Source organism: Mauremys reevesii, linkage group 3, assembly GCF_016161935.1.
Source record: "Mauremys reevesii isolate NIE-2019 linkage group 3, ASM1616193v1, whole genome shotgun sequence".
In the NCBI taxonomy this organism is placed as follows: domain Eukaryota; kingdom Metazoa; phylum Chordata; order Testudines; family Geoemydidae; genus Mauremys; species Mauremys reevesii.
The window spans coordinates 113,641,418-113,665,679 of NC_052625.1; the positions used below are offsets into that span (position 1 = coordinate 113,641,418).

At 43.2% G+C, this 24,262-nt stretch overlaps 1 protein-coding gene and 1 long non-coding RNA gene across 12 annotated transcripts in view; one reads left to right on the plus strand and one right to left on the minus strand.

Annotated features, from left to right (window-relative positions):
* LAMA2 (laminin subunit alpha 2) overlaps positions 1–23,577 on the minus strand; it is a 477,311-nt gene extending 453,734 nt beyond the window's left edge. For all 11 annotated transcript variants that reach the window (XM_039528773.1, XM_039528772.1, XM_039528762.1 and 8 more), the window contains exon 1: positions 23,443–23,577. In XM_039528773.1, coding sequence (XP_039384707.1) covers positions 23,443–23,554 — 112 coding nt within the window. In that variant the 5' untranslated portion in view covers positions 23,555–23,577. The remainder of the gene's footprint in view (positions 1–23,442) is intronic.
* On the plus strand, positions 14,025–15,699 carry LOC120400337. The gene is made up of 2 exons (XR_005595744.1): positions 14,025–14,144; positions 15,019–15,699. It is a non-coding gene; the product is annotated as an uncharacterized LOC120400337 (long non-coding RNA).
* Positions 23,578–24,262: the final 685 nt, after the last annotated feature.

Here is a 24,262-nt window from a genome sequence, read left to right on the forward strand (position 1 = left end):
AACACCCCCCTCCAAGTACAGTTGGCACTGTCCTTAGGGTCTTAAGTCCAATCACCCCACAGTCCAACAACCCAACAGTCTCAGTCTCCGGTCAGTGCCACCCCAGAGTTCAAAAGTTTATCTGCAGAGTTTTACCCCCCCCCAGCCTGGGTGGAAATGGGGGGGGGGGCACACACAGGGTGCTAGGGACACCTTACGTGGGCCAGGGCCGACTGCCCCGCTTCTCCGTGGAGTTCTGCTGCAGCCTTCACCACGACTGGCTCCACTCCACCAGCTGTGCCGCTCCTCCAGCAGACCCGTGAACCACGTCAGCCGTCCCCGCAAACCGCTCCACACTGCTCACTGTTCCATGGGCTGCTCCAACGTGCTGCAGACTGCTCCGCTCTGCCAGCTGCTTGGTGATAGATCTTCAGGCTCTCCCACCACTTAACACAGCACTCAGTGATCTTAGCTTAGTAAGCTTAGCTCTTTTAGTGATTTCAACTTGTAGTAGGAGAGCCCCACTGCCACATGGCCCAACGTGAATTCAGGTCAGCAGCCTCTAGATGGACTCCTAAAGGATTTAAAATTAGCTCTGCTCTTTAACAGTGGAGAGAGGAGGAAGTGCAATTGGTGTTCCAGGCCCTCAAAAGGGGCCCATACCATCAGGTACACACACCAGTCCCCAGCCTCTCTCCCTTCACTGGGTTTTGGAACCCCTGTCCCTTGTCTGGCAAGTACTATTTAATGTAGGTTGAGTCATTTCTGTCATAAAGCAGTCTCATAGTTCCTCATTCACATAATTAAGGTAACAGCCCCTTTTTTTCCTTCCTGCCCCAATAACAAAGAAATTGGGGATTCCACAGTGTGAAAATAACCTTCCCATGCTGCTGTGTGTTATGCTAAGTGGAGTGGGTTTACCAATGCAAATGCACATTCCTAAAATTCCTTTGCCCACTCCTCATAATGTACCACCAGATGTCAGGGTAGGGCTCATCCTGACTCTGCTTACATATTTTTAAACTGCAATTTCAAAATAAGTCAAAAACATCTCTGCTCTGGGAAGTGTATTGGCATGTAAATGTGTGATTTAATAATTATTTGCATTTGCAAAACACAAGCTCGAGCAATGCAATTTTCTATTATTCTATGAGTCTAATAATTGTACTGTGTGTCACTTGACAAAACACAAAAAAATGTTGTTCAAGTGAGGCATTAGTAACAATTCATATAGTAATGAGTTAGAAATTTATTTTCTCGCTATATGACCACAATTCCCATAACTCTTAACACTAAGAGAGACAGAATCGTGATAATAAACTCAGTCATTCTCATAGGAATGTAGGGCCTGGATTCTGCAATTAATTGCATGCAGACACAGCAGTGTGCCTGAACGGAGCCCAAAGGACCTCCAAATGGGGCACAGGGGTCTGTATGCAGACATCCATCTGCTGGATATAGGCCTATATCTATAAACTGCTAGGATAGCCATTCCACCCTGTATTTCTGCCCGAAACTACCACTGACATCAGTTGGAGTGCTGCATGTGAACAAGAGTAACCAGCCTATGGTCAACCCAAACAGAATTTTTTTTTTATTTTCATGATCTGCCAGCAAACTAAAAAAAATCAGTTATTCACCCAGCTCTACTGCAGATAGCCCCAATGCTAACCCTACCATTGGACAGTGAACAGTTTGCAACACTTACCCTAGTCCAGCTCCACCAATCAGCACTAAATTTCACCCAATCCCAGGCAAACCTATTCTTAGTCAAAACCCTTGAACTGCCCACAGCCCTTATGCTAGTCATAGCCTGTAAATTTGCAATAACTTTAACCTTAGCCCAAACTTAGAATGGAATAGGTGTTGGGTATGGATTTTGAGACCATCAAATGGCACCACACAATAACCCTACCATGGGATGATGAAACTATTCTAATCCTAACCTGCGTCCCAAATTTACCATGCCAAATCCTATATTTTACAACTTTTTTGGAGTGAGCATTTCTGTCCCATGTCTGTCTCTTAGGGCTTGTCGATACAAACATTTAGTCTGCAGCAAGATGGGGTGTAAATCTACCCCACATTAGCCAGCTCCATTCTAATTGCCCATGTGGACTCTGCTGCCATGGTCTAAAAGTTCCCTAGCACTCTTTAATCTACTTCTGTTTCAAAACACAGTGGATCAAAGTGCACTGGAGAATTTTTAGTGCACGGCAGCTGGCTCCACACAGACACTTAGTATATGGCATGCCTAGTGTGGGGTAGATTTACACCCTAGCTTGCTGCAAATGAAGTGTTCATACAGATAAGCCCTTAGACTGAGCTGCTTCTGGTAAGAACTCACTATGTCCTCTACAGTGTCAAGCACAGTCATCAATTAAATACATGTAATTTACTGTTGCTCACTATCCCAATTTTCCCCCTTGCATTTACCTGAGCTATCTCACATGTGCAGTGTAGTACTGTATTACATTCCAGAATCAATGCTAGTTAGAGAGGAAGAGACTAAAATAGACCCAATATCAGCAAAGATTCCTTCCTGAAGCAATCAACATTAGTTAGCATTGTATAAAATTCTTTCCTGATTATTGGGATGATAAATCTAATAACGCGAATGAGAAAGCCTTTAAAAAATAGAATTTACATGCTTAAAATGCTACCAAAATCTCCTAATCTCTCTAGTAAAGATTAAATCATCTTTCACAACTCATACAGGGTATGTAGTTAGTACCTACCCACCTTGCTCTGCAACTTTTACGGTCTCCACAGGTACAATAACAAGGAGACAGAAAAAGGATGACTGACATGCAACCCACTACATGATTTTTAAAAAAGGATTATATAAGGTTTTCCTTTACTTAAAAGAAGGAGCTTAATTTTTCTTAAATTTACACCTCATTTTATTGACTTTATGGGTGCTGGAACTAAGAGTGCTGGGGGTGCTGCTGTACCCCTGGCTTGAAGTGGTTCCCATCATATACAGGGTTTACAGTTTGGTTCAATGGCTCTCAAAACTCCCACTATACAAATTTTTCCAGCACCCCAATTGACTTCACCTGATTGTGAGTAGATTAGTTTAATCAGCCAAACAGAGAAATACCCCCAACATCATTTTCTTATAGCCAATTAGAGCCTCATCCTAAAATCTGATCTAAATTTCATACTTGGGCTCTTGTGCTATATATCATTGGATGATGCTTTAGCAGCTTGGAAATGATCAAGAGCAACGGATAGCCTGTCTTTAGAATGAGAGATCAATTCTGCAGCCCCCAAAGACACAGTGGCAATACTCCTCACCAACTAGGAGATGTTGAAACTAATTTCATAAATCTTTTGTTTCACTCTAATCATTTACACAACCCAATATCTTATTAAATGGAAGGGTTTTATTTCTTTCGAGTTATGCACAAGAGGCATTGCTTGTAAAAGAAAGACTTGCCCAGTATTCAGAATAAATGTGGATTGATAGTATGAAAATTAAACATTCTACTTCTAGATTGTTAGAATATAATTAAGCAATTACAGTCAAGGTATAAGGCATTTCCTAGGGATTAATGACCAGCTGGGAGAGTAGATGGCCCTTGGCTGTGTCTCAGGCCATTAACCAGAGTGGGCCATCATTAATTCTCAATAAATTGCTCTGCACCAAGGTAGCTACTGCTATTGTAAGATTAAAAAGAAAAAAGGGTTATGAGTGGGTTTTGTTGTACATAGGTGAATCACTTTAATTTGCTCTGTGCTGTACAGGACATTTCTAGAGAATTAATGCCCTCTATTATCCAGTCAGATTGCTTGAACTGTGTCTCAGCATTCAATTCCATTTATAATTATTTATTACAAACCTAAAGTGGCAAGAAAAATGCCACATACAGCTTGGTTTCTTAGCAGTCTTTATTGTTCAGAGAACCTCTAACTTTTTTTGATCTTCATTCCTACAGACATACTATTGGCAAAAAATGCAAGGATAATGGTTCTTCTCCAATTCTTCCCCCACAGATAGCCAATAAACAGCACTGCCTTTCCCCACAATAACACTTCTAGGAATAAGCAGTGACAGACTATATACATCAACCAAGTATGTTATTGGGCTTAAAAAGAAAAGCCATGAACAACTTTTCAAAGGCTATTTTCCCTCTTTTAAAAATAAAGATGTTGTTATTATTCTGGTAGCAACTAAAGGACAGGAATCCATAGTGAAAAGCACAGTACAATCATATACCAAAAAGATAGTCAAAGGCTCTGATCCTACAAACAAGTATGCACATGCTTAACTTTACTTCCATGACTAGTCCCAGGGGACTCATGTAAGATGAGAGACAACAAGTGGATGCCACACAGAGGGGGTACAATGAAAGTTGCAATAAGAATCCATAATCACCTTTGATCAGACAAATTATTAAATATGTCTATTATTGCAATGCTCAGAGGCCCCAGATAGGATACAGGTTCCATTGCTGTTGGTGCTCTACAAACAGATGTAGAAACGGTCCCTGTTCTGAAGATTTTACACCATCTGTTTGTCTGCACTAGATCGTCTCAGGCTGACAAAGGACAGTTGGATCCACTAATTGTTCAAAACACTGTATTTCCCAAGTTATACTGTAGGAAGAGAAATGGTGATGGTGGGGCGGGAACATAATGATGATGATCTGGTAGCAATACTGACTATGATGCAGGGGATTTCCCAGGGAAATTAATGAATATTTGGATACAATAGCTTCAGTCTTACTTTGTGTCATCATCTCTCCTGGACAGCCATTAATCCCCCAGAAAATGCCTTGGGCCTGGATTATTATTGCTTTTAAAACACACACACACACACACACACACACACACACACACAGTTTTTTCCAATTAATCCGTGAGTTCTAAAGACACTACAAAGTTTTTAAATGACTCCATATCCTACAATAAAACAAACAAGTTGAGTGAGTTTTTCCCTTTGTTTGCCAAGCTATAAAAGTGGCACAAAATATTCATACACTTTGCTGGAAAACTAGTGTCTTACTATGCATCCAATCTGCAGCTGGGGAAGCGGAAAACTGTAGCCCCATGCATAATCAATAATGATAGGGTATGCGTGTAAAAGCTGCCCGCCCACTCTGAATGTAGCAAATATTTGCCATATTTACTGTACATCCATAAAGAAATGACTGGGAGGGAGAAGCACATTTAAGCAGATCCAAAACCCACACAACATACAAGTTTACAATGGTACTAATTCAGAAGGCTTTCTGCCGAGCTGCAGAAAGCTCAACTTGCTCAAAAGAGAAATCCTCCAAGCTTTAGATTATTTGAAAATACACTGCCAATTAAATATGCATTTTCAATTCAGACACGTATTGAGAGGAGTTAATACAAGTGGTGGCATCATAGATCAGTTATATTGTACTACATCATTAACAGAAAACAACTCTGTACTGCTAATGAATGGTTTATTCTGTTGCTGCATATTGTATCTGGCATTTTAAACTTTTTTCAGTTATGTTTTTTTTTTAAATATTATAGTGGGGCTAGATATCATCCTAAGGTCTGAAAATGGCACAAAGAAAAAAAAACAATTATAACCACTGCATGGTTTGAGAGGTAAAACACACCTCTAATGATGCTCTGTCAGTTACACTACCTTATGAGGATTCTCAACAAAATATGCAGACAATTGCACCCTGAATTCACATATGCTAGTGCAATGACTTCACACATAAATCACTAGACTGGTCATTTGCATGAACAGTATTGGGATTTGCTCACACAACATAGGCACAAGTATTGCATGCCTACTAGGTTTTTTTTAAAATCAAACCCAAAATATTTTAGTTCATACTACAATACATTTATTTAAAAGGCAAGGTTTACAATTTATTCCATGGCACCCTCTCCCCCCAGAGGAATTCCATGCTCCTATACAACCATCCATTAGCATATGAGATTTAGAAAATATATGTATAATAGATGTTGCTGTAATGAGTATTTTTGCATACACATATATAAAGAATAAAAAAAAGTTGTATATTTATTTTTCCACATCTGAAAAATATTCAAGAACAAATTTATAGCAATAGTTTTGCATCCACCAGAGATGCCTGCAGCACAGGGGAAGGTCCCAAATAAGTTGTTATGTGATATGTTTCCTTACATGCATGTTTGCATGCCACGTATATATGCAGCCAGTATTACAGGATGCCATAACATATTGCTTTGCAACAGGATACAGACCATTCAGCAGCTAGCACAGATGACCAGGGTGCTAATGCTGACTGCCCTCCACTAGAACTACTAGTATACATGCGGGAAAGTGCCTCACTAAGCAACATGCTCTGGGCCAAGTGCCAACAATGTGAAATTTAATTTGTGTGATCTAAGGAAAACTGGAAAATATATTTAAAATATGACACATGGATTGCAGTGTTAATTGGCAGAGAAACTGAAGGAAGATAGCAACGACAACAGGGAAGTATTGTGGTGACCCAGAGATGGTCTTAGGTTATGTCTATACTAGAAATACTACAGCAGCACAGCTGAAGCACTGCAGCTGTGTCATTGTAGTGTAGACACATACTACAGCCATGGAAGAGGTTCTTCTGTTGCTGTAGTAAATCCATTTCTCCAGGAGGCTGTAACTAGGTCAGTGGAAGAATTCTTCCATTGAACTAGCACTATCTACTCTGGGGCTTAGGTCAGCTTAACTATGTCTTAGGGAGGTGAGCTTTTTACACTCTCGAGCAGTATAGCCATGACAGCCTAACTTTCTAGTGTAGACCAGTCCTCAGTAACAAAAATGAGATCTATCTGTTTTAGGTATTTATATGCTACCCTATTAACATATGTGATGAGGCGACTGCGCCTCACTGCTTTGTAAGGGATTAAAGCAACCTTGGGGAGGCGGTGCAGGAGGCAGCCAATAAGGAAAAGGCTTGTAGTAACAGCCAATTAGGGAAACATTTATTGAGGGAACCAATCAGGGCCAGGCTGGCCCATATAAGAAGGGGCTACTGAGCAGAACAAGGCAGTCACTCCCTGGAGTTTGAGGGAGGAGGACTGGCTGCTCAGAGAGCTGGAGCACCATGGACAGAGCAGTGCTGGGCAGGGACAATAGAGTATGAGAAAGCTCCAGAGTATGACTGCCAAACTAGGCCCTGGTACAAGGGCAGAGGAGATGCTGGGGCTGCAGGGGAAGTGGCCCAGGGAAGAAGACAGCAGAGTTGGAGGAAGGGCAGTATGTGGCTGCTGGCTATAGGGCCCTTGGGTCAGGGCCCAGAGTAGCAGGCAGGCCCGGGCTTGCCCCCACTGGCCACTGAGGGGAGTGGCTGCTGCATGAACTGTAGTCTGCCACTGAGATGAGTGGGTAGAACCTGGATTGCAGATTGCCACTGAGGACTGTCGGTCCCTTGGAAGGGGGGAAAGAACTGTAGGGCTGTGTCCAGAAGAGGATGATGTAGTCTGGGGAGCGACATGGGTTCTGGATGTGGAGACAGGAGTAATGACGAGACACCACCTGGAGAGGGACACACTGGCAATCCTGAGCTAATTCCCAGGATAGCCAGCAGGAGGCACTGTACTAGTGAGTCATGCCCTGTCACAGCATAGTATGAGTGCCTCGCAATCTTTAATGTATATATCCTCTGAACTACAGCTGGGTCAAAAAAATTTGTCAAACCATTTTTTGCCAAGAAATGCAAATTTAGGTTGACTGAAATGTGTTGCAAATTTGTATCAAATGTGCTGGATTGTTTCATCCAGAAAAAAATTTGAGAACACACATTTTATTTCAACATTATAGAAATGAGCAGTTTTGATTTTATTATTATAAAGGACTTTATTTCAAATTTTACTTTCAATTTTATTTACGTTTTAATTTTAAAAAGCTCAAAGGAAAAAACCTAGAAACATTTCACTTTGGGTTGAATACCCAAAACAAAAATTAAACTCTTTTGGTTTGTCAAAAATAATTCATTTCCAGTCAACACAAAATGTTTCCCCTCCCCCCGAATTTCTCAGTTTAACCAAAAAAAAAACAAAAAACAAAAAAAAAACAGTTAGTCAAGCTGATTAATTCCCAATACCCCTGTGAGATAGCGAAGTGCTATAAACCCCTCCATTTTACAGATGGGAACTGAGGTAACTAGCAACCAAAGGCCAGATTTTCAAAGGTATTTAAGCACCTGAAGATGCAGATGCAAGATGCAGAAGCCTAGCAGAATTTTTAAAATAACCTAGGTATGTAACTCCCTTTTCCAGCCCATGAAGTGTGGGGCAAAGCAGAGGCTTGAATCTGGGTCATGTTAGTGTATTAGTTGGGGTATTAGTTGGGATATTAGCTGGTGTCCGCTAATATCCACCAATTCACACTCAGGAACAGGATGACCACCTCCTTGCACACCTATCTTTAATGTGTAGAGGGGGAGAAATCTGTTATCATGGGGAACTTCAATTAGAGTGGCATATGCTGGAGATCTCATGCTGTCAGTACTAAAACATCCTAGGAATTTTTAAACATTATATATGACAATTTCCGAGCTCAAAAAAAAAGTGTTGTAGCAAACATGGAAGAATTCTATATTAGACCTTGTCCTAGCAGATAAAGAGGAACTGATCACAAAACTAAAAATTAATGGTAACTTGGATACAAGTGATCAAGAGTTGATCACATTTATAATGTGCAAGCAGAATAGAGTCCATACCAGTAATATATATACTTGGTGCTTTAATGGGGCCAATTTCACAAAGCTGAAAACAATTGCAAGCCAAATCAGCTGGGAAGAAGACTTTCATCAGAAATGTGAACAATAATTAGGAATCATTTAAGAACACCTTATTAAGAAGCCATAATCCCACAGCTGAGGGAAAAGGCCATGCTGGTTAAAAATATCAACCAGGTTTAGAGAGAAAGTGAAGGCAGATATTTATAAATTAAATATATAAAACAAATCGAAGAAAGGGGAAGTTGATAGTAATGAATATAAATCAGGAATAGTAGAAAATTAATAAGGGAAGCCAAGGGACACAAAGAGAACTCTATGGCCATCAGAGTTAAGGGCAATAAGAAGGAGTTTTAAAAATATATTAGGAAAAAAAGTAATCCAGAGAATCAGCCTAAAGCCGGCCCTGTCAGCGGGGCCGGCAGCAGAGACCCCGGCTGGCAGGGGCCGGCAGACGGAACCCCAGACCCGCAGTGGGCTGAGCGGCTCAGCCTGCTGCCAGTCTGGGGTTCCGTCTGCCACCCGCGCTGCCAGTCTGGGGTTCCGTCCGCCAGCCCTGCTCAGCCCACTGCTGGCCCAGGTTCTGTCCACCCAGGCTGGCAGTGGGCTGAACGGGGCCGAGACCCCGGCTGGCAGGGGCCAGCAGCCGGAACCCCAGACCAGTGGCAGGCTGAGTGGGGCTGGAGGCCAGCACCTCAGCCCGCCGCCGGTCTGAGCGGCTCAGCCCGCTGCCGGTCTGGAGTTCTGTCCACCAGCTCCTGCCAGCCGCGGTCCTGGCCGTCGGCCCCGCTCAGCCCGCTGCCAGTCTGGGGTTCTGTCTGCCGGCCTCTGCCAGCCGGGGTCTCGGCCCCGTTCATCCCACTGCCAGATGGTGGTTCCGTCCATTCACGATGGCAGCAGGCTGAGCAGGGCCAGGACCCCAGCTGGCAAGGGGCTGGCGGCCAGGACCGTACACCGGCAGTTGGCTGAGTGGGGCGGTGGACGGAACCCCAGACCAGCAGCGGGCTGAGCGGCTCAGCCAGCTGACGGTCTGGAGTTCTGGCCCCCAGCTCCTGCCAGCCGGGGTCCTGGTCATTGGCCCCCACTCAGCCCACTGCTGGCCTAGGATTCCATTCATCCAGGCAGGCAGCGGGCTGAGCTGGGCCGGCAGCCAAGACCCCAGCTGGCAGAAGCGTGACAGTGGGAAAAAAAAAATCGGCTCACGTGCCACCTTTGGCACACTTGCCATAGGTTGCCGACCCCTGATCTAGGTAATTAAAGGGCTGTCAGCATAACAATGATCCCAGGAAAGATAATTGACTGGCTGATCTGGTAATCAATAAAGAATTGAAGGCAGGTAATACAATTAATGCAAATCAACATAGGTTTATGAAAAGTAGATGCTGTCAAAACTAACTTGGTATTTTTTTCCCCATGAGATTACATGTTTGGTAGATAACAGTAACAGTGTTAATGTAATATAGGTGTTTGACTTGGTACTGCATAACATTTAGACTAAAAAACTAGAAAAATATATAATTAACCTGCCATACATTACATGGATTAAAAACTGGCCAACTGCTAAGTCTCAAAATGTAACTTTAAAACAGGGAACCATCATCCAGTAGGTGTGTTTCCAGGCGGTTCCCACATCGATAGGTTCTTGGCACTACACAATTTAACATTTTAATTAATGACCTGGAAGAAAACATAAAATCATCACTGAAAAAGTTTGCAGATGACAAGTCGAGGGAGTGACAAATAATTAAAAGGACAGGTCACTGATTCAGAACTATCTGTATTGCTTAGTAAACTGGGCAAAAGCAAACACTGGGTGGCCTTAATATATCTAAATGTAAACATATTCATCTAGGAACAAAGAATGTAGCCTATACTTACAAGATAGGGGATTCCCAACGGGGAAGCAATGTCTCTGAAAAATATTTGGGGTCATGGAGGATAATTAGCTGAACATGAGCTTCCAGTGTGATGCTGTAGCCAACCAGTCACCAGGTGACTCAGACCCATGTCTCTACAGGGCTATGGCAGCCATTACTCGTAGGCCATCTGGAGCATTCACAGGAAGACTATGCTTCTTCACAATCCATTGTCTCTATTAATGGCCCATTAGCCCTGTCTGGCTTTTCCATTGTTGTACCTGAAGGGCTGGTTGGGGTGATACCCAAAGTAACACATTTGAAATACAGATAGAATATTAACTATGCAACTTCAGATATAGAAATGATAGACATACAGACTGGATAATCACATTCAATAAATCATCATGTTTCCAATGACCTCTTACATGGCCATGTTGCATAAGATATATCTGTTATGTCATTCATATTATAAGCATGTTTTCATAAATATGGAGTAAAACATCCCATTTCAATTACAACACAGAATGCAAAGTGTATAGTGCTCACTTTATATTTTTATTGGAAATATTTCCACTGTAAAAATGATAGAGACTTCAAATACACCTCATACAAGTACTGTAGTGCAATCTCTTTATCATGAAAGTGCAACTTACAAATCTAGAATTTATTTTGGTTGCATAACTGTTTTGTTTGAGTGCAATGTAAAACTTTAGAGCCTACAAATCCACTCAGTCCTGCTTCTTGTTCAGCCAATCACTAGGACAAACAAATTTGTTTATATTTATGGGAGATAATGCTGCCTGCTGCTTATTTACAATGTCAAGTGAAATGTGCATGGCACTTTTGTAGCTATCATTGCAAGGTATTTACATGCCAGATATGCTTAACACTTGTATGCCCCTTCATGCTTCAGCTACTATTCCAGGAGGGAGGGATAGCTCAGTGGTTTGAGCATTGGCCTGCTAAACCCAAGGTTGTGAGTTCAATCCTTGAGGGGGCCACTTAGGGATTGGGGGCAAAAATTGATCCTGCTAGTGAAGGGAGGGGGCTGGACTCAAGGTTCCTTCCAGTTCTAGGAGATAGGTATATCTCCAATTATTACCAGTGCACATGTTCCATGCCAATGACACTCACTTAAAAAAAGTGTTAATTAAATTTGACTCCACTCCTTTGGGGAGAATTGTATGTCTCCTGCTCTGTTACCCACATTCTGTCATATATTTCATCTTATAGTAGTCTCGGATGATGACCCAGCAGATGTTCTTCATTTTAAGAACACTTTTGCTGCAGATCTGATAAAATGCAAAGAAGGTACCAATGTGAGATTTCTAAAGATAGCTACAGCACTTGACCCAAAGTTTAAGAATCTGAAGTGCTTTCCAAAATCTGAGACTGATGAGGTGTGGAGTCTTCATGGCTGAGGATGTTAGGGAGATTCCCAAACCTGAGCTGGCTTTTCTAGGTGACAAATCTGAGGAATTGTCACAGATTGAGGTGTCACTAGAGGAGGTTTTGGAATTAATTGATAACTTAACAGTAACAAGTCACCAGGACCAGATGGCATTCACCTAAGAGTTCTGAAAGAATTCAAATGTGAAATTGCAGAACTACTAACTATGGTTTGTAACCTGTCCTTTAAATCAGCTTCTGTACCCAATGACTGGAAGATAGCTAATGTAACACCAATATTTAAAAAGGACTCGAGGTGATCCCGGCAATTACAGACTGGTAAGTCTAATGGTGACTCCACTGTTAATTGTCACCAAAGTAACTGTGCCTATTCCTGAAGCAGTGGAGAACGACAGGATCTTATAGGCATGAAGTCAAACCTCAACTTTGCTGGATTTTTTTTTCCAATATGACTACGACTCAAACCCATGAACCCAAGTCAACCAAATACATGCATGTACTATTGGCAGTTAGGAGTAGGACAAGGCGTACTAGTAGCATTTGGATAGGATCCTGTAAAAGTATGTTTATTATTCATTATAAAGTTTCACAAGTGTTCACTGGCATATCGCTGCTCCAGCTGTTGCAGACCTTGTAATGACATTACACTGAGTCAGATTTTCTGCTGGAGGAATCTGGCAGTGAGTTCAATCCTTGTCAAAGTCTTATTGGTGATGATGATGAGTAATCTCTGCTAAAATAACTGATTGCAATGACAGATGACTTTTATATATTAATCCTGAGAAGTTATCTTATTACTTGACAGGACCAAAAAAACCCCATTAATTTACATTACTTTTCTTGGAAATCCTGTCAATAAAAAAGGCCTGAGCAATTATAATGTTCAAGCTAGCCACAGTTTCACTCTTTATCTCACACACAGTGCAACAATATTCTAAGAGTTATCAAATTCTTTTGGGGCACGTCATCAATTACTATCTGCTCTTCTTGATTGACAAGGGCATCCAAGCTGCCATCAGTGAAGCAGGAACCAAGCATCTATGATTGGTTACAGAAGCTGGTTTGGAGGGACAATGATATGCAGCCCCTAGTAGGATGCTTACTATGAACTAGATTAGTGGCAGCAGTAAAGGAGTCCCATTGCTGCCTCAAAGACATTTAATATACAGATTACAGTCCGTTCTGTCTGTTTATTTTACAATGGAGGGGTGTTCTGTTTCAGCCTTGACAGCAACCTCAATTAGTAGTAGTATGTGGGTGTTAGCAGAAATATGCTTGGCATGATTCGCCCTCACAAAGAAAGACAAAGCCTCTGCTGCAAAGAGCTTACAGTCTAAAAAGACAAGTAACATAAGGGTGGGAGAGATGGAGACAAAATATATACATTTTATTATACATATATTTGAGGCTCATTAGCATTATCACCCTTGCATTTGGAACTTAGGAGAAAGTCCTGCTTCCTCTATTCAGAATTATGATCTTCTCCAAGTACTATCAGTCCAAGTAGCCAGATTGACTGTGAAGGCATTTGTGGGGGTGGAGTTCCTTCCTTCATTCTGAATTAATTAAAAGCAATTAGTGGATGTTGTAATTGGACACTTATTAACCAAAGGGACAAATTGTCTGAAACTGCAGTGTAAATCTCAGGGAGAATCAAAAAAAATTGAAGGACTGGAAGGGACCTGAAGAGATCTAGTCCAGTCCCATGCCCTCATGGCAATACTAAATATTATCTAGACCATCCCTGACAGGTGTTTGTCTAACCTAATCTTAAAACCTCCCAATGACAGAGATTAACTACCCCGACAGTTAGGAAGTTTTTCCTAATGTCCAACCTCAACTGTCAGAGATGCTCTATGATTGAAATGTGACCACATACAGTAACTCCTCGCTGATTTATTAGAGAACATGCTCATTTAAAGTTGTGCAATGCTCCCTTATAACTTTGTTTGGCAGCTGCCTGCTTTCTCCACCGCTTGCAGGAAGAGCAGCCCATTGGAGCTAGCTGGTTGGGGCTTGGAACCAGGGTGGGCTGGCAGCCCCCCTAAGTTCCCTGTGCAGCAGCTGCCCAGCAGGCTATAAATTGCCAGGCAATTCAGGCGTCCGGTGTGCTGCTCCAGACCTCTGCCTTGGAGCTGCTCCCAGGAGCCTCCTGCTTGCTGTGCAGCAGGTCAGGGGGAAGAGTGGTGCTGAGGTCAGGGTGTCCCCCTCCCCACACTCCTGCCCCCCACTCCTGTACCCCACCTCCACAGAGCAGCAGGGGACATGACAGGGCTCAGGACTGAGGGAGCTTGCTGGCAGCAGGTGCTGTCTCAACTTGATGATCTACTTAAAAAGGCAGTGTACTTAGAGTGCAGCCAGCATACTTAAAGGGGCAATGTGTGTCTCTCACACATACATGCACCCCCCCACCATTTTGGAAAGTGGAGGGAGTGGGGCGTTCCAGTGGGATAGCGTGGGTTCATCATCCCATTCAGTTTCCGCAGGGAATGTTTGCAGCCCCTGCCATGGTCTATTGTGTCTCCTCCCTCTGTTCATGCTGCCTTGTAGAGTGTGAGGCTACATTAACAACGTGTTAATCCTTGAGGGCTCAGCCAAGTGCTAGTTCATCATTTAGCAGCAAGGCATTCCCTGGGAAATATCCCACCCTCTGACTCAACCCCCACCCAAGCGTCACAATCATTGCTGTGTACAGTATTAAATTGTTTGTTTAAAACTTATACTGTGTGTTTATACATGTCTCATCTGGCAAAAAATTTCCCTGGAATCTAAACCCCACCCATTTACATTAATTCTTATGGGGAAATTGGATTTGCTTAACATCATTTTGCTTAAAGTAGCATTTTTCAGGATCATAACTACAACGTTAAATGAGGAGTTACTGTATATTTTTATTGCTACCACTGTTAGACAATTGCAGCAAAATTTGTACAAAGTATATCATGTAAGGTGTCAATGGAAAAGTCATGATTAGCCAAGTATGATTATCCTGTTTTTATGCATGTATTTTTGTATCTGAAGTTATGAATATTGGGTATAGATCTGTATCCCAAATGTGTTTGTTCCAGGGGTAACTCCTACCAGCCAAAAACCAACACTGAAGCCAGACAGCTTGCTACTGATGGCCCATCAAAGGCAATTGGCTCTCTCAATGGGCCACAGAAGAAACTCATCCCTCCCATTAAATCTTCCTGTGGATGCCTTAGCCTCCACGTGGGCAATGGCTGCTCCTGTGAGTCAAAGCCATGTAAGGGCATGTGACCCTGGACTCCAGCTTGTGCCTGTAATTTTCCACACGCTTACATTGTGAGCTTGGTTTGGGACAGTAAAAATCCATCCACATGGGAAAGGGTATAAAAGACTCTAGAAACATCTCCATTTTGTCATCATTTCCCTTTTCATTTCTCTGGACTGGATTTTTAACAAGGAAGCTCTGAACAAGGACTGGTGACCCCGCAAGCTGTTTGGATAATTTCCAGAAAGACTTTTGCAAACTAGCAGCTTCTTCAATCACTGCTTCAAACTTGATATAAGAACTTTGCAGTCACTTGTATGTACAGGATTTCCTGAACTATGTTAACTCTCTACTTCTTTTCTCTTAAAATTAGACCTTTAGATTTTAGTTAGTAAAGGGTTGGCAACAGCATGATTATTGGGTAAGAGCTGAGTTATATATTGACCTGGTTGTGTGGCTGATCTCTTGAGACCAGAAGAAGCCTTTGTTCGATAAAACTGGTTTTCAATAATCATTCATCATAAAACCTGGGTGGTGAAACAAGTGCTTGAATGCCTAAGGAGACTGCATTTTTTACTTCTTGATAACCAGTGTGCCTTGGAGATTCTATCTAACGGCAGAGTCTCCCCAAACTGGTGGTTAGTCTGCCCTATTTCTCAGCAGTTTGTCCTGAATCTGGTATTATCAGCTGTGACCCACTGGGGCCCAGTGACACTTCCTTGCTGCAATTTAAGCTGATTGCTGCTTGTCCTAGCCTCAGAGGTTAACAAGAAATCAAGTGTCTTTTGTTTTCTCTGAATTAGATAACCAGGACCTGCTGTGCTTGAAGGATATAAAGAGGAAAGGTGACACCAAAAAATCTTTCTGAAGTTCTAAAGAACTATTGCTTCTGGTATCAACAACCTCAAAGAAACCAACCTATTCAGGGAGTTCCAAAAGTTTAAGATGTCTCCCAATGTTCAGTATGTAATAAAGACAAAGATATATAGTTGCCTTAAGAACATGATTACAAATAGAACAAAGCAAAACAGGTGAAAAATAAGAAAATTCACACTGATTTGTTTTGTGCTATTTGTAATCTCATAAATATCAATTTGAGGGGCAAAAAAATTGAGACTGATTGGCAAAACCCATTTCTAGTCCTAAAATCTGAGCTTTCAAATTTTAAAGTCTTCAGATTTTCCTCAGAAGTATCATGACAGTCATCTCCACAAGCCAATACTACAAAAGATAAAACCGGGAGTATTAACATAAGTCACCAAACTAAAACATACAATTACATTGCCTATGATACACATACCAGGTCAGGTGTGGGAAAATACAAACACACTCCTGTGCCATCTTCAAAAGTGGCAAAGTATCCCTGAATCCCTCTACCCATGCTGTGACCAGGAAGGAAAGTTAAGCAGAGGCACTAAGCTAAACTACAAGAAAGGTATCTGTGGCCAGACCTTTCCAGTGCAAAAGCGAAGACAGTAGACCAGATGATAGTTTCCTCTCACTTTGGAAACGCACTTAGCATGACTAGGCAGTGGAAGACAGGCTGAGGATGACTGGGAGCTCTTGCTGCTCATCTAGAGACACAGACCCAACCCATCTCTCTGTAGCCAGAGGCTGATTTCCTATAGCTGGAGGTGCAGATGGACATTGTAACTTTGGAGGCAGTGGTAGTCAACCCAGGAACCACCTTTGCTTCATATCGCCAATAGTGGGCTTCCCCCTCAGCCTTTCCACTCTTTGTGCTACTCTTTTTCCCTCCTTCCCCTATATTCCCTAGAGATGAAGCAGCTTCCCTTAAAGGGAGGAGGCATGGAGCCTTAATCAGCAACTCAGCAACCAGAGGGAAGCAGTTATGATATGTTCCCTTTAAGGCCACCAAACTATAATCTGGAATCTTAGTTCTGGTGAAAGTTATTCTAGTGCATGAGCAATTAGTGCTTGGAGCAGACTGCTGGAATCCCTCTAATAAGAACATAAGAATGGCCACATTGGGTTAGACCAAAGGTCCATCTAGCCCAGTATTCTGTCTTCCAACAGTGGCCAATGCCAGGTGCCCCAGAGGGAATGAACAGAACAGGTAATTATCAAGAGATCCATGCCCTGTAGCCTATTCCCAGCTTCTGGCAAACAGAGGCTAGGGACACCATTCCTGCCTATCCTGGCTAATAGCCATTGATGGACATTAATAAAGAGAGCACCAACATTTATCCAACAAGATTCAGCCTCAAGCTTGCTTTCTTCACTAAACAAAACCACCAATAACAATTGCAATGATGTGGCAGCAGTAAAATAGCTTGTTTCTCATCAGGCTCCCACAGCACCATCTCCTCTTAGGATCTGGGGTTCATTGATGCAGGAGTATAAACGGGAGTGTGATAAGGTATAAAGGTGCTACATAGGTTCCAGTGTGAAAGGAGTTACATGTAGAATGCAAGTTCCCTGACTAGCACATGGATGGGGCTATAAAAACTACCACAATGGTGACTACTGAGGTGGTGGCCGTGTGCTGAAACAGCTTCTGTGGTTGTAAATAAAGCCAGACCTGAAGAAAGGAACTTGACCTGAACTCTAGTTTAGTGCTTTATTTTATCTTCCTTCACTGGTGTTCTGGTCTCTTGCAGCTAGTGGAATAGTAAGGGAAGGGTATCAAGTCTGTGTGGGGGCAGGGAGGGAGTTAGTGTTTGCCAAATCCAGCCATGCCACAGGCAAGAAGGAAGCTGGGAGATTGACTGACTTGTTTTTGTCCCCTTGACTGAGGTAAGTCAAATCCATCTATCTACTGCTTCAAGAAGAAGCTGGACCAGGTTTCCACATGGAATGAAGAAACTTCAAAGAATTCTGTATTTTGTTCATTCTAGAAGTAATCAATTTCAAAAGATTGTGCCAAATGAGTTTGCTCCTCTGTAAGATCCATGATGTGAACTGATTGTCTTAAATTTCAGTATGCCAGTGTGAGGAAAATATATACAGTTTCTCACTGATGCCTAGTACATAGAATTAAAAACATCTAAAGTACTTCTTCACATACCAAAAGTAGTCATTTTGAAACCCAACGCTTCCAAGTAATGTTGCACCAGGAAGCAGCAGCAAAGGGGTTAAGTACCACGTAACATATCAGAGCAGGATTAGATCTGTTACAAGATTCTAACATTCTTTGACAGAACAAAATCCTCCAGAGAGTACTCTATATCAGAATATAAGGATTGCCCTACTAGGTCAGAGCAATAGTACATCTAGTTTAGTATTCAGTCTCAAACACCAATCGATACCAGATGCTTCAGAGCCTAACTCCACATAATACTCTGAAGATTTAATATTTGTAATGGGACCTTCATATTAACAGCTATATCTGTATCCTTATTAATCTATCTCCCTGAAGCTTCTATGCTTTGGGGCCAGATCCTAATATCTGGGTTCTTTTACTGTGCCCACTGCATTGGTATCTGAGTTCTCATGAGAGTTCTGTAGAAGTGGACCCATGAACAGGCTGTGTGGCAGTCATTCTATATAAATAGAGTAATAAATTTTCTGAACAGGACGGGACAACCACAGACCCTTAGCAACAATAAAAACAAGTGGGCTGCCATCTGATTCTGGATCTGTACAGAGACTAGGGAAAGTTGTTTTCCCTGCTATTGTCAGCAGTCAGGAAGGAGGACAAGTTAGAGTTAGCAGGCTTGTCCCCTTCCTTACACCATTCCCAGTAGATAAGAGAAGGCAAAGAGATAATACATGAAGTAGAATCACAGAAATGCCACTAAATGGAGCTGCAGATAGTGACAAAATAATTGTGGGGATCACTGTTATTCTGCATCATTATGTGCACTGACAGCATCTGACAGGATACTTCGTGGCTCTTTGCAACTCCATTTGATGCATACTCCTGTCTACTGGAACTGAGGTGAGGTGGGGTCAAGCCTGCTGTCTCTTACCTTTTCTCTTTCCTGTTGACAGAAAAGGGAAGGAATTTTAGTGACTCCAGGCATCAGCAATGACATGAGACCAGGCCAGCACACAGAAGAGCTTCCATCAGACTCCAGGAAAGCCCTATGTGGTGCCCAAAAGAACTGCATACAACTCTAGAACCACTGACCAAGTATCACGGCTCTATTCCTAATAGAGTGGCCTCAGGATGTTTTTCCTGATACTTAATCTATATTTCTCTTTCATTAATTTCTTCCTATTTCATATAGGTGGCATTGTAGGTAATTTGGATTCAGATTCTGATGCCATTCGTCATGTTCAGGGACACCCTACTCCACAGGTAAGGAGTACAGTGCACCTCAGCAGAAGTATCAGGTTCTGGTCCTTCGTGCTTACACCTTTCAACCATTGCAGGATTATGTTCACTCCCCAGTAAGACACTTAGTTTTTCAATCTCTCCTTTTTAAAATCACTCTCTCCAAGTTCACAGGGATGTTTGTTGCTCCTTTCTGAATTCCCACCAATTTGTCTATTTCTAATATTCTGGAGGAGGATGAAGCCCAGTTGGGCGTTAAAAAGGGCTACTCCTTGGCATTTTTGCTTGAACTATAAAATACCCAAACCTACAAGAAATAGCATTGTAAAATACACTTGGTGCAAGTCTACATTACAAAATTAAGTTGACCTAAGTTATGTCAACTTACAGCCATCACAGTAATTGAATCAGTTTTACACATCCACACTATGCTCCTTGTGTCGGCAGTGCGTGTCCTCACCAGGAGTGATTGCACCAATTTAGTTGTCAGTGTGGAGCATTGTTGGATGGCTTCTGAAAGGCAGCAATTGTCAATTTAAGCAACTACATCAACTTAAGCACTACACCTCTCATGGAGGTGGAGTTAAGTCAGTGTTGTGAGAGAGTTATATCGATGGAGTTACATTTTAGTGTAGACACAGAGTTAGGTCAATGTAAGCTGCCTTATGTTGACCTAATTCTGTAGTGTAGACCAGAGCTTATTGTGAGCCAGACATGATGCTGTCAGTTTATGAGGAATTCTACAAAAATACTTACTGCTCAGTCTACAGAACAAACAACAACATCTGTAGCAGAGAACAAAATACAAAATTAACTCCAGGTTTCTGACCACAGTAAATCTCAAAGCAGCTTAAAATATAGAATTACAGACTGTTCATGTTTGAGGTACAAGATGTTCTTGAACTTTACATTTTTTAAAGGCAATATGGAAATTCCATGTGAGGTCTTGAACAATTTGGAAAATAGCACTTAAGACATGTTGCATAGCTTCCTCCTCCCCTCTAAAATCTCAGATTGCTGCCAAAATCACACAGTAGCATTAGCCATACAGTATTATTCATTAAATAAAGAATTAACTGAAAAACAAAAACTGAACATAAACTTACAAACTTAAGGCCAGTTCTGGTCCGACTGAAGTCAGTGTTAAAATGTTCACTGGATTTCACTGAGATCAGACTTTAGACCTTAAAAATCACAGTACAGTTGACTGTATCATTCTTCAGCAGTAGAGGGATCTCTCTATAGTGTGTTAGAACCTCCTAGCAGCTGTAGCGCAGCTTAAAAAGAGATTAGGGACAAGTATAAATAAAGTGGAAAACTGTCAGTCCAGTACTGGAATTCAGCAGTGAGGTCTAAAAGGTCCCATTTACACTTAGTTTAACATTCCATTACAAGAAGTACTAGAGTTCCTCTTTGAATTAATGGGACTCATACAGCATAATACTAAAATAAAGTAGATCAGCAGTTCTCAAACTGTGGGTCAGGACCCCAAAGTGGGTCAGGACCCCATTTTAATGAGGTCACTGGGGCTGGTATTAGACTTGCTAGGGCTGAAGCCCAAACCCCACTGCTCAGGGCCAAATCCAAAGCCTGAGCCCCACTGCCTGGGGCTTCAGCCGTGGGCAGCATGGCTCAGGTTACAAGCCTCCTAACTCGGGGTGGTGGGGCCCAGGCAGACTCAGGCTTCAGCCCCCCACTCCTGTGGTGGTGTAGTCATTTTTGTTGTCAGAAGGGGGTCGGGTACAATGAAATCTGAGAACAGCTGAAGTAGATTAAAACCAAAGACTCCCACTTCCTTCCTAAGAGGAAAGTAATGAGCAAGTTTCTTCATCATGGAGGTCAAAAACCAAAAACATTGATTAAAGAAAAGTACATTTCCCAGAAATAAGAGATGGTTGGGGGAGGGGGAATGAACCCCTGCCAAAATGAGTGTTTCTTTGGCTGAGAATTAAATTATTTGGGGCAAAAGCAAATTATGGCAAATGCATGTAGTGCTGTATCTTTACTCTCTGAAGATCTTCCTTACTCTTCAGTATTTACAGTGAGTCAATTTCCAAATGTAGTCAACATGGCTGGGTGAGATTTTCTTGGTTTACTACAACTATTTAATTTCTATGAAGAAGTTTAGTCAACTGTCATCTATCTTCAGAGTTAAAATTAGCATTAAGGAGTCAGCTGCTTGAGACAATACATCATATTTTATAAAGTAGGTGTCAAATCCCTGTACCCAAAACCTGAATGGAGGAAAAAACCCTACATAAATCTGAAGCTGTGTGTTATTCTCAGGCTATAGCATGATATCAAGGTCATTTAGGAGCTCATTGTTATTCTAGCTATTTTAATCAGAGATTTATTATCACACACCCATGGTATCTCCTTACTGAATTCCTTTTTTTTTTTAAAATAGCAGAGCTAAAAATGTTAGGGTAGGAAGAACAGGCTCTAAAAGTGATACTGTGTGTACTAGAAAACAGACTTTTAAAAGTTTTGTTTAGCTTATTTCTTTTATATGGCTTTTTATGAACATTTCTTTCATATCCTATTTCCACCTTCAGTAATAGACTTAGCAAGAAAAAACAAAAAGAAAAAGATGGTCATTTCATTTTAAAGTTACTAATTAAGCACTGTATAGCTGAAAAAATATTATTACTATAGACGCAGCATTTTGGGTACCTGGGAAGGGCATGATCCCACTTCCACTGAGGTGATACACTCTATTTTAAAAATTACGAGTTTGAGCAGCAAAGAGTCCTGTGGCACCTTATAGACTAACAGATGTATTGGAGTATGAGCTTTCGTGGGTAAATACCCATTTCGTCGGATGCATATGAGTTTGAATAACACCACGTCTTCTAAACTATCATGAAACTACCGCATCAGCCTATGATCTTGCTTAAAATTGGAATGCCATATAAAGACTGCATGCATTTACATAGATCTCAATATATATTTCATTACAATCACAGAGATGCCTGTAGATGTATGTTAGATGGGGCATGGGCTGGACAGAAGACAGGAGAACCGAAGTCATATTCAAGTCCATCCCTACTAAATCCAATATAAAACTATGTCAGTATAACAGAAAATATCACACTTTGAGTGACTACTCCTGAATTTCAGAGACATACTGTGGGTGAGGTAATATCTTTTATTGGACCAACTTCTGTTGGCCAGAGAGAGAAGCTTTTGAACTACACACAGCTCTTCCTCAAGTTTGGGAAAGATACTCCCAGCACCACAGGGACATGCAAGGTGGAACGGATTGTTTAGCATAAGTAGTTATCACATACTGTAAGGGACCTTTCAAGACAGAGTTGCATTAATACCGCTGCAGTCACTGGACAAAAAGAGGGGGTTAGTGAGTTACAGATACGGGAGTTGTAGGCAGTGTATTTCTCAAGCTGCAATAATCCCATTCGGTGTTGTGTCTGAAATGGTCACTCTGAGTGCTGGGAGCTGTATCCCCCCTATATTTTGAAACGGGAATAAGGAGAAATGCTTGGCATTCGGCTTTTTCCTGAAACAGGGATTTGCGTGCGTGTTGTGGGGCGGGAGGGAATTAGTCGGGAATCAGATTTGGTCTCAGCTGGCACGTGAAAGAGCCTGCCCTGCACGGTGTGCCTGGAAAGTTGAAGCGTCAGTCAACAGCGCAGGTGGGGGTGGAGGGCTGGGAACCAGACCCAAACCTGCTCCGATCAGTGCAGGTTGGGAGAGACACGGACAAGCAGCCGACTGCCGCTTGGCTTGAGCTGGGTCGGACCCCAGCCGGCTGCCTCCCACCTTAACGCCCGGAAACTTGGAGCCTGACCTCAAAGTCTCTCCTCGTCGGCCCACTGGCGATGCCAACAGTGCCAGCCCGGCTAAACCACCACGCCTGCCCTGGGGTCCCCTCAGGACTGTCCCGCCGAGTCCCCGCCTGCCCCGGAATCGGGGGGTGCTGAGCTGCGGGCAAAGGCGCCCCTGAGCCCCGCCGCTCAGAGCTCGGCGGCAACTCGCCAGCCCCCAACCCTCCGGTACCTCTTCGCTCCGGCGGCGGCGGCGGCGTCCGCTGCCGCTGCTCAGCTTGGCTGCTGCCCCGGCCGGCCAGCGCGCTGAGGAGCAGGAGGAGACCCAGACTTCCCCGTGCCATTGCTCCCGAGCCGCTGCCTCTTCCCCCGGTAGGCGAGGCGAGTGAGCCGCCGCCTGGGAGAGCGGAGGAAGGAGGCAGAGACCCTGCAGCCTCGGGGCGTGGGGGGGGAGGGGGGAAGACACACCCCTGTCCTCCCCTCCCTGCTCTGTCCTGCAGAGCCCTGCTCCAGCTGCCCCACGCCGAGGGGCGCCCTCCGGCGCGCAAGGGGCACGGGCCAGCCAGCCTCCAGGGGCGCTTTCTAGGGCACAGGGTCCTGAGGGTCCGGCCAGGATGGGTGGCTCCAAAAGCGAGGCGAGCCCCAGGGGTGAGGGACCCCTGAGAGGCAAAAGCTGATGGCCCGGGCTCTCCCACTGTCTGGGGGCCGCTAGAGGGGATGCCAGCGGGCTCTGCAGGGGGCGCCCCTCGTCTCCGCTTCAGCGGGTGCAGAGCGTGCTGCGGAGCGGTGCTAGCCACAGCCGAGGGCTACCCTGCTTCTCCGGGAACTGCCGCGCTGCCAGGTGAAAACCAAGGGGTTGGCCAATCACGAGCCCAGGCTGAGACTACTTTCTCCTTGAGCCCCCAGCCACAGCAGGCGTGACTAGCTCGGGGCATGACCTGGCAGCTCTCATGTTTGGCTGTGGCTGATGGAGGGAAAGTTCTCTGCGAAGTTCTCTGCCCTCAACTTCGGAATTTGCTTCCCCTACCAGGTTTGGGCTGTGCTGGACCATT